Source organism: Macaca nemestrina, chromosome 12 (genome assembly GCF_043159975.1).
Source record: "Macaca nemestrina isolate mMacNem1 chromosome 12, mMacNem.hap1, whole genome shotgun sequence".
In the NCBI taxonomy this organism is placed as follows: Eukaryota; Metazoa; Chordata; class Mammalia; order Primates; family Cercopithecidae; genus Macaca; species Macaca nemestrina.
In genome coordinates, this window is record NC_092136.1 from 89454375 (window position 1) to 89464398 (window position 10024).

The 10024-nt window shown below is 37.5% G+C and overlaps 1 protein-coding gene and 1 pseudogene across 1 annotated transcript in view; both read left to right on the plus strand.

Annotated features, from left to right (window-relative positions):
* LOC105484386 (tripartite motif-containing protein 64C) overlaps positions 1-6388 on the plus strand; it is a 26974-nt gene extending 20586 nt beyond the window's left edge. Inside the window, exons 2-7 of the mRNA XM_071075431.1 lie at positions 1001-1412; positions 1958-2053; positions 2738-2968; positions 3738-3760; positions 4706-4803; positions 5895-6388. Of these exons, the coding sequence (XP_070931532.1) occupies positions 1005-1412; positions 1958-2053; positions 2738-2968; positions 3738-3760; positions 4706-4803; positions 5895-6388 (1350 nt within the window). The 5' untranslated portion in view covers positions 1001-1004. The remainder of the gene's footprint in view (positions 1-1000; positions 1413-1957; positions 2054-2737; positions 2969-3737; positions 3761-4705; positions 4804-5894) is intronic.
* A 996-nt stretch (positions 6389-7384) lies between these two features.
* Positions 7385-8009, plus strand: LOC105484376 (superoxide dismutase [Cu-Zn] pseudogene; annotated as a pseudogene).
* The last annotated feature ends 2015 nt before the right edge of the window (positions 8010-10024 follow it).

A 10024-nucleotide genomic window follows, 5' to 3' on the forward strand; every position in this document is an offset into this window, starting at 1 on the left:
AAGAATGAGATTAAGAAATAAGAATCAGCTTATATAAGTGACTGAGAAATCATCTCAGCTTTTACCGTCTACCCAGGCTTTAAGGTTGCTAAGTAACTGGGAATGATTGAGAGCATGGCTTGTTTAACAAAATACCATGAGGGCTCTCATCTCATTTTCTCATTTGAATCGTAGTGGTTGTTCATATCCATAAGTTTCATACCCGTGGATTCAACTAATCTCAGAAAAAAATATTTACAGGAAGAAAAAAGCAGCTGCACTGAACAACATATCCCTTTTTTTTTTTTTTTTTTTTTTTGGAGACAGAGTCTCACTCTATTACCTATGCTGAAGTGTAGTGGCATCATCTCCACTCACTACAACCTCTACCTCCTGGGTTCAGGCAATTCTCCTGCGTCAGCCTCCTGAATAGCTGGGACTACAGGCACGTGTCGCCACGCCCAGCTAAATTTTTGCATTTTTAGTAGAAACAGGGTATCACCATGTTAGCCAGGATGGTCTTGGTCTCCTGACCTCATGATCTTCACACCTTGGCCTTCCGAAGTGCTGGGATTACAGGCATGAGTAACCGCACCCTGCCAAACATGTACATATTTTTAACAATCTTCTTGCTGTTCCTAAACAGTATGGCATTACAAGTATTTATACAGCATTTACATTGTATTAGGCATTCAAAGTAACCTAGACATAAAGTATTCAGGAGGATAGGTTTAGGTTACATGCAAATCCCACACCATTTACTAATAAGAGCCTGGAACATCTTAGGATCTTGGTATCTCAGGGAGTCCTGGACCCAATCTTCAATGGCTATTGAGGGAAAACTTTATAAATGCAGCATGTTTGCATTTACTATGTCTCAGTTTGTACTGGAGCTAACTTATTAGACATATTGGACAGACCTCAAGTAGACAAGGAAAATTGTCCACTGGCCTTTTTTTCCTTTTCATCAGGGCAAATAAAAATAAGAAAAAGAAATTCTCACCTTTTTCTTCATTTTCAGAGATATGGATTCAGACACCCTGCAAGCCTTCCAGAATGAGCTCATTTGCTCTATTTGCATGAACTACTTCATAGACCCAGTCACCATGGACTGTGGGCACAGCTTTTGCAGGCCCTGCCTCTGCCTCTGCTGGGAAGAAGGCAGAGCGCCAATGCGCTGCCGTGAGTGCAGAGAAATCTCAGTGAAGCCCGACTTCAACACCAATGTTACACTCAAAAAGCTGGCTTCCCTAGCCAGACAGACCAGACCTCAGAACATCAACAACTCACACAATATCTGTGTGCTCCATGAGGAGACTAAGGAGCTCTTCTGTGAGGTTGACAAGCAATTGCACTGTGGGCCCTGCTCTGAGTCACCAGAGCACATGGCTCACAGCCACAGTCCAATAGGATGGGCTGCTGAGGAATGCAGGGTATGTGATGCCTCTAAGGCAGTTTGATATGTATATAATCCCAAATAAGAATGATGAGGGCCTATGACAATGATGGTGATGAGAATGCAGATGGTGGAGGTGGTGATTATTCCATGTCAATCATAACACATAAATGTATCCTTTCAATGTTGCTGACTAATTTAGCACTCTAATCATAGCTGTGTTGACACTTCACTAAGGGAGGTTTCTTTAGAAACATTGTTCGAACGTATAGAATGGAGCTGTGGAACAGGTGACCAGCACCAAGAACACTTTTCAAAGTCATGTTATATAAAAGCCAGTTTCTCAGAAAATTGATGATATTATCTGAAGGGTCCCTTAAAACTCTCTATTATATTTCTATGACTTTTCAAATCTAAATTATTAGAACCAAATTTGTTTAACATGGTAAAATCTGACCACTCCACTCTAACTTGAATTTATGTTTCTTTCAATTACAGCCTTTTTATTTAATTGATAAGGGAATGAAATCTAGCATACTGTCTAGATTTTTTTTATTGCTAAGCTTCTTGCTTCTTTTGCAGGAGAAACTTACAAAAGAAATGGACTATTTATGGAAAACCAATCAAGAGACACAAAATAATCTAAATCAGGAAACTAGCAAATTTCGTTCGTTAGTGGTAAGAATGAAAGTATTTCCTTTATTAATGTTGGCTTATACTTTTTAGCTAAATTCCAACTACCAGTTAAAAGATAGTGATTTCATCACAAGAAAATGTAGTGATTTCAATTGATATAATAGGAATCGCAAAGAGAGCAGCCCACACAAGCTAGCCAAATTAATTCTAGTATACTGGATAAATGGCATGATATGTATTGTAGTCAAATTTGAAGGTTGGTACAAACCTTTTCAGACACTGCAGATGAGACAACATTTCACTAAGACTGGGTGTGAGGAAGAGGACAGAAATAGAAGAGTATATAGAGTTAAAATATAGTAAAAGTAAAAAAGAAAAAAAGCATAATATGTTGTATGGCTTAATGTTCTTTAACATTTAGGCAAATCACATATGGAGAAATCCTAAAAGAGAAATAAATAGAGGAAATAATGGACTCAGTAAGAACTGTAAAGAAGCATCACAGTGACAGAAACCAGAAGTCTTTATATAAGTTTTGATTTAAAAGCGGAGAGAGAATAGGAATATTGAAAAAGATGGACAGAAAACAACACCAAATATTCAAGACTCTTTGCAAGAGTGAAGCAGAAAGTTTACAAATTGTTTGATTACACCCAGCATATAATTATTTGAAGTTTTCTATTGAGAGTGAGAACATGTAATTCTTTTAACCAAACATCTCTGCAGGACTATGTCTCATTAAGGAAGGTGATAATCACTATTCAATATCAAAAGATGCATATATTTCTCGATGAGGAGGAGCAACTGCATCTGCAGGAACTGGAAAGAGAAGCAAAAGAGCTTTTCCAACAACTACAAGACAGTCAAGTGAGAATGACCCAACATTTAGAAAGGATGAAAGACATGTACAGAGAGCTGTGGGAGACGTGCCACATGCCTGACGTGGAGCTGCTCCAGGTGAGGAGGGAGGGTCCATCTTCAGAGACAGGAAACCCTTGCTGGACATTGCTGCCAGGACATGCAAATGTCACCTGCATATGTCACTGCTCTAAGCTAAGTGACACATGCTGTCTGACTCCCACCATTACATTACATTTGTCCAGTCACTTATTACTGCATACTTTGGTAATCTTTGGGAAATTTTTACCATTTTGGCAGATCACATATAACAAAATTCTCTTCAATATAATTTGGAGTAATATCCACACAGTGAGATCATCTAAAATCATTAGAACTTGAGGCTAGGGGAAGGTTAGTAATACTCCATTTATATGCCCTAGTTCCTCCTCACTCTCTGATGTCCCATACAACAGTGATTTGCTGAAGATGTTGAGGGTTTTCCCCTTGTCTGGGTGAGGTTTGTAAAAGTTGCTCATCAATGTCCGTGTACTCCGTTTCTCATATGGTTCTGTTTTGTTTTAATAGTTGTCATGAGTGGTCAGACCTTTCCTTGGAAATAAGATTAGGAAATTAATGACACTGGAAACCTAGATATCTTTGCTTTACTCCACCATCTCTTGCTCAGCTCCTTTCTTCTTCATGCCCACTGATGAAGCTTTTCATATTTAGTTGAGGTTCTGTTATTAATGTAGCCTAGAATGATTCCTTAGAGGGGAATAAAAAGATTCACATTTTTAAAACAGTAAAACAGAAAGAAACAGAGTATGAGAAAAGATGCAGAAGGAAAAATCTCTCACAATTAACATTATCTTTTATTTTTTTGCAGGATGTGAGAAATGTATCGGCAAGGTGAGTTTACACTAAACACTTGCTATTTCTGAAAAGTTCATTCTCTTGTGAATGAAGGGGATGTACACATTTTGAGGTACTAATATCATTCTGAGTGGCTATTTCCATTTTTGTTTCAAAAGAGGGCCTGAGGTCTTCTTCTCTTTGGTCTGGAAAGCTTTCATCTTAAAATTTGTATGAATTCAAATATATGTAAAAACAGTTTGCCATTCTGAAGTTTATTCTTCCCAGTCCATCCATCCTGTCCAGCCTTACCCCACAGATCTTAATACAAAATTACTCTGCAGAATCATAGTGTTGTCTTCTACTGTAGAGGGGTGGGAGGTTAAAAAAAAAAAAAGACAGAGGGAGGAGAGAGATTCCCTCTGGGTGGGCTGAGGAGGAAGGTTTTGTTCCTAGAAGCATCAATGACCAGGACTTGCTCCATCACAATATACCCAGTTCTAGGAAAGACCTCAGGAAAATGGTTGCCTTAGGACCCTCAGCAGCAGTGTTCTCAGGCTGGAATTAGACTCCTTTGTTTTGCTCAAAAGATTAGGGCTTTTTGTCTCAGTGCATATTCTATGTTAGACGCTGACTAGCGTTAGTGACAGGTACAGGCTGAGGTCCCAAAGACTTTTGTCTGAGATTTTTGCTCTCTGAAATATTTCCAGGATTTTTGCATACCCTCAGGGGGTGTGATGGGCAGAGGGATGCAATGTCTTTTAATGAGTTTAGAAGTTGTGTAATGTCTGAAAACATATCTGGGGAAATTGGGTTTTTATGCAATAAAATTCAGAAAAAGTAACATTTGTATGGCCCCTAGAGTGTGGAATAAAATGCACATGCAGTTAACCAAAACTGTCAGAATTCTGAGGAAACATCTTATATGAAAATATGATATCTTTGTATGACTGTGTGATTAGCTCTGGGCCTGGAAATATAACTGAGACCATTTTTTTGCAGGGCTGATTTGGCACAGATGCAAAAGCCCCAGCCAGTGAACCCGGAGCTCACTTCATGGCGCATAACTGGAGTGCTAGACATGCTCAACAACTTCAGAGGTAAGAGCCCGCTTGCTTGGCAGTCCAGCCTCAAATCATTTCCTTATTGGATCCCTTGGTGGTGGCTTTTCTCATTTATGTTTTATAATTTTTGATATGTAGGTAATACATAGTTTTCCAAAACATGTGCATCTTCTCCACCTGCATAGTAATACTACAAAGAGCAAAACTCAATTTCCTGAGTTAGAGTTTGATGAAAATGTAAAGCAATGTACATACTTTGTCTTCAGAATAAGAGGATAAAGAATATTCAGGTCATGTAGTTATGGAGACACTAGTTGTCACGGTGGCATCAGTATTTCGTGTTTATTCAATTTAATTCAATTTTGAGGGTTAGATTTGGCATAATGGTTTTTAATTGATTCTATTCTATGTGCATTTACATGCATTCTACAAGTAACCTTTATTATTTACAAAATCAGAGCATTTTGATTAAAAATAATGACTAAAATATCCATAATCAGGACAATTTTAATGTCATCAGATACGTAACAACTGAAAGGGGAGAGATCTGTGAACATGGCCTAAGCATGTTAGCTCCACTCAAGAGAGCAGGTCTAGGTACCAGAGGGCAGGAACGCAGAGTAGATTGAATCAGGAGCTAAAGAGATATTGTAAAGCCAGAGTATTCTTTTCAGAAACTTATAAACTTTACGCATGTTAATTTCTAACAAATTTTTGAGGTTTGAGACTATAATAGGCATAACTTACATTCCAATAAATACTCACATCACGGGAAAGTGATGTCTACCTGTTGATGATCTTAAAGACAAATAATACAAGAAGATTTTCTATTAAAGAAAAAAATATTTTAGATATGTCCTGAAAAAAACTGTGCAGAGGTAGACATTAAATCATTGCTTCGCCCAGTGATATGGTCACATTTTTTCTCTATCATTTAAGGAACAATATATAATTGTATGTGCTGTAGAGTTGTAATGACATTTCATCTTCATGGATGCATGGCGCTGAACTCTCTTGGCTTCCTCTTTTCTGTATTTTCTTGGAAGAAAAGCAACTGAAGTGAATAATTGGGCCACAGAGCCTCTGTCCCTCATAGCTCTCACTAATATAATATTTTTCCTTGTCAGTGGATAATGCTCTGAGTACGGAAATGACTCCTTGCTATATAAGCCTTTCTGAGGATGTGAGACGTGTGATATTTGGAGACGACCATCGCAGTGCACCCATGGATCCCCAGGGAGTGGAGAGCTTTGCTGTGTGGGGAGTGCAAGCGTTCACCTCTGGCAGGCATTACTGGGAAGTGGATGTGACCCACTCCTCCACCTGGATTCTGGGAGTCTGTCCAGATTCCAGGACAGCAGATACCAATATCGTTCTTGATTCTGATGAAACATTTCTGTTAATTTCCTCAAAGAGGAGCAATCACTATAGTCTCTCCACCAACTCTCCACATTTAATTCAGCATGTGCAAAGGCCTCTGGGTCGGGTTGGGGTGTTTCTGGATTATGATAATGGATCTGTGAGTTTTTTTGATGTTTCTAAAGGTTCTCTTATCTATGGTTTTCCTCCTTCTTCCTTCTCTTCCCCTCTGAGGCCTTTCTTTTGCTTTGGTTGTACATAAAAAGTTGGTTTCATGATGATTTATTGTGACCCCCCCCATATATGATGCAAATAGTGTGCTGAGACCCGATGTGTGAGAGCCTGTGAGCTCATTGTAAGTTCATGGAATGTAATTACTTTATGGTTATACATGGGATAAACACCTTGAATGTGTACATTTGTTAATTAAGTTATTTTAAATAATAAGTTATTGTGAAATCTTTACTAGAACATCAATAATGGCTTTTCCTGTACAGTTTTGTTGAGATTCATTCACTTACCGTGAAAGTCATGTTCTAATGTATTTAATTCAGAGAATGTTAGTATATCACACTTGTGCAGCCATCAGAACTCTCTACTGCCTGGGCACTTTTATAACTTCCAGAAATATCCCAATATCCATTAACATTTATTCTCCATTCACCCTCCCCCATGCCTTCATAACACTTAATCTACTTTTTATGTTTTTGCATTCAGGTAAATAAAATCATACAATTTAAGTTCTTTTTAAATCTGATTTCTTTTTCATCGATTATGTTTTCAGTTTGTACATACTGTAAACCATTTGTCTTACTTATATATTTGAATCAGGTTGGGGTAGAAAAATGAAGTGGTGGATATCTTATCTTACAAAGAATAAAGAAGAGTGCTTATTTTCTTTTTAAGTCTGACTAAGTTAATTTGACCTCACAGACTTTACTATTTCTCAATATCCTAGTTATTAATCACATTTCAGCTTATACAACAGTTTCTCAGTGCTGGATTGTTCTGCTAGTACATCTTCTCTGAGTATATTATATCAGATTATAATATTCAGAAAACTCTTATTCTTATTACTACCAGGTTGAAAATTCCAGAGGTAATGGCGCTATTTGTCTTCTTTGCTAACATATTACCATTATCCAGTGCAATTTTTAGAATAGATTACACAATAAATAAAATGAATAAATGGATAAGTAGAGGAGTTACGTAATACTATTCTAACATTAAGAAACTTTTCCGGCAGCGTAGTCTCCTGCAGCGTTGGTGGTCAGTCTCGAAATACTGGGAAGCAGGACCCCGGCGTGGCCTAGCAAGTCATGGCGATGAAGGCCGTGTGCGTGTTGAAGGGTGACAGCCCAGTGCAGGGCACCATCAATTTCGAGCAGAAGGAAAGTAATGGACCAGTGAAGGTGTGGGGAAGCATTACAGGATTGACTGAAGGCCTGCATGGATTCCATGTTCATCAGTTTGGAGATAATACACAAGGCTGTACCAGTGCAGGTCCTCACTTTAATCCTCTATCCAGACAACATGGTGGGCCAAAGGATGAAGAGAGGCATGTTGGAGACCTGGGCAATGTGACCGCTGGCAAAGATGGTGTGGCCAATGTGTCTTTCGAAGATTCTGTGATCTCACTCTCAGGAGACCATTCCATCATTGACCGCACATTGGTGGTCCATGAAAAAGCAGATGACTTGGGCAAAGGTGGAAATGAAGAAAGTAAAAAGACAGGAAACGCTGGAGGTCGTCTGGCTTGTGGTGTAATTGGGATCACCCAATAAACATTCCCTTGGATGTAGTCTGAGGCCCATTAACTCATCTGTTATCCTGCTAGCTGTAGAAATGTATCTTGATAAACATTAAACACTGTAATCTTAAAAGTGTAATTGTGTGACGTTTGCTTAGTACCTGTAATGAGAAACTAGTTGATGATCACTTGGAAGATTTGTATAGTTTTATAAAACTCAATTAAAATATCTGTTTCAATGACCTGTATTTTGCCAGACTTAATCACAGATGGGTATTAAACTTGTCAGAATTTCTTCAATTCTCATTCAAGCCAGTGAATAAAAACCCTGTATGGCACTCATTGTGAGCCTATTAAAAGTATCCAAGTTCAAACAAAAAAAAAAAGAAAAAAAAAAGAAACTTTTCCAAAATATAAGTAACAAAATAGGATAGAACATACTAATGAATATCTATCAAAAGATAAGAAATAAATTGATTTTCAGATTCCTGTCAAAGATAATACTGTTATGTTAGGGTTTAAAATAATTGTAGCATAATTTTTATAGGGTTGATTTCAATTGTCTTAGGTTTTTTAATATAAACCATTGAAAGAGGAAGGTTCCTATGTAAGATGATGGAGAACAGGAACAGGACTTAGAATAATGGAGACTGTCCTGATTTTAACTGACGTATACGTTTAATTACTAAGCATAAAGTGGTATAAATATTCTTATGCAGTAGAAAGAACAACATTAGTTTAAACTTTAAATAAGAATGCAGATGATACAGAATGGAAAATTCTATAATAGAATGTGAAAGCTATGTCTCCTGAGGCACCAGCTTACCTGCTTTAACAAAGACCACAAATTTGAAATGATTGAGAAGGTGCATTGCTCTCACATGTTTGTACCAATATAGGAGTTGGTCAAGAAGACTAACATCTTCAACAAGTGAATTTTTTCTCTGTGTGCAGAAAACTCCCATTTATTGCCATGACCCATGCAGCAGGAAAGCCAAAAGAAAAGCAGGAGAGACAAGAGTATTCAGCTATAAGGAAATCACCTGGTGTTCTTCACAATGCTTTTATTCCCATCCTATAGATTCAAAATTAGGCAGATGGCACACCAAGTTGTAGGATATATCTGGTAATGCTGTTTACATTCAAAACAATATTTATTCTCATCATTTGATTCAGAAAACAAATTAAATGACTAGCACAACAGAAAATAACCCAAGAGATTTGTTCAATGAAACAAAGCAGAGCCTCAACCAAAGAGATAAGGTGCTGCTTAAGGTTATCATCAGTCCTTAGTATTCGAGAGTGAGTAAACCCTGCTTTTTACCACTGTCAAAGTGTCCAGTGTTGTCCTTTTCAGAGCCTGGCTAGCTGAGGGTTATGTGGCAAGAAACATCTTACTTGTATTTTAGTCCCTTAAATGAATGATTTACATAGGAATGATTCTCCAAATTTTGAAAATACTTCTCAGAAATGTTCTCTTATTCCTTCACTCTATACCACATAGACTCTGTAATAATCTCTCTCTCTTCTGCCTCCACATGTTTATTGCAGAACATTAGGGGTTAGCAGAGAGAAAGCTTCTCACCCGCATCTTTTGGACTCACTGCTTTTTTCCAAGTGATCTGAGATGATAAAATTATTCACCTTAGGGTTCCAACCCAGCACACCTTTTTGATTTTCACCTACGTTTTGTGAGCTTTTCTGTTGATGCTAAAACTCTATGCAATAGTCAATGTCTCATAATTTAATTACATTAGTTGTTCCTAGTTTTCAAGGAAAATTTTATTCCTGACATTCTTCTAATTTAGCTCAGATTTACTTTCACAGAAAGACAGAATTAGCTACCTTACGATCATTTAGTATTTGACTTTGATTTTGGAAGATGAAAAAGTGTTTGTGTATATGTAGCATACTTTCTTAGCCATTTAACCAAGATAATCTTATTCTATTGATTCTCCTAGAGATACTTTAGTTATTTATTCTCTTCACCTGCCAGAATTTATGTTAGACTGTCACCAAGAATTACTTACAATTGAAATAAATCAAAGAGAGACCACTAAGAACATTGTCAATCATTAATCCAGAAATCTTGAACTTCCTGAGTTTTTTATCCCTAAAAGAAGCTATTTATCTACAGGGCGCGGTGAC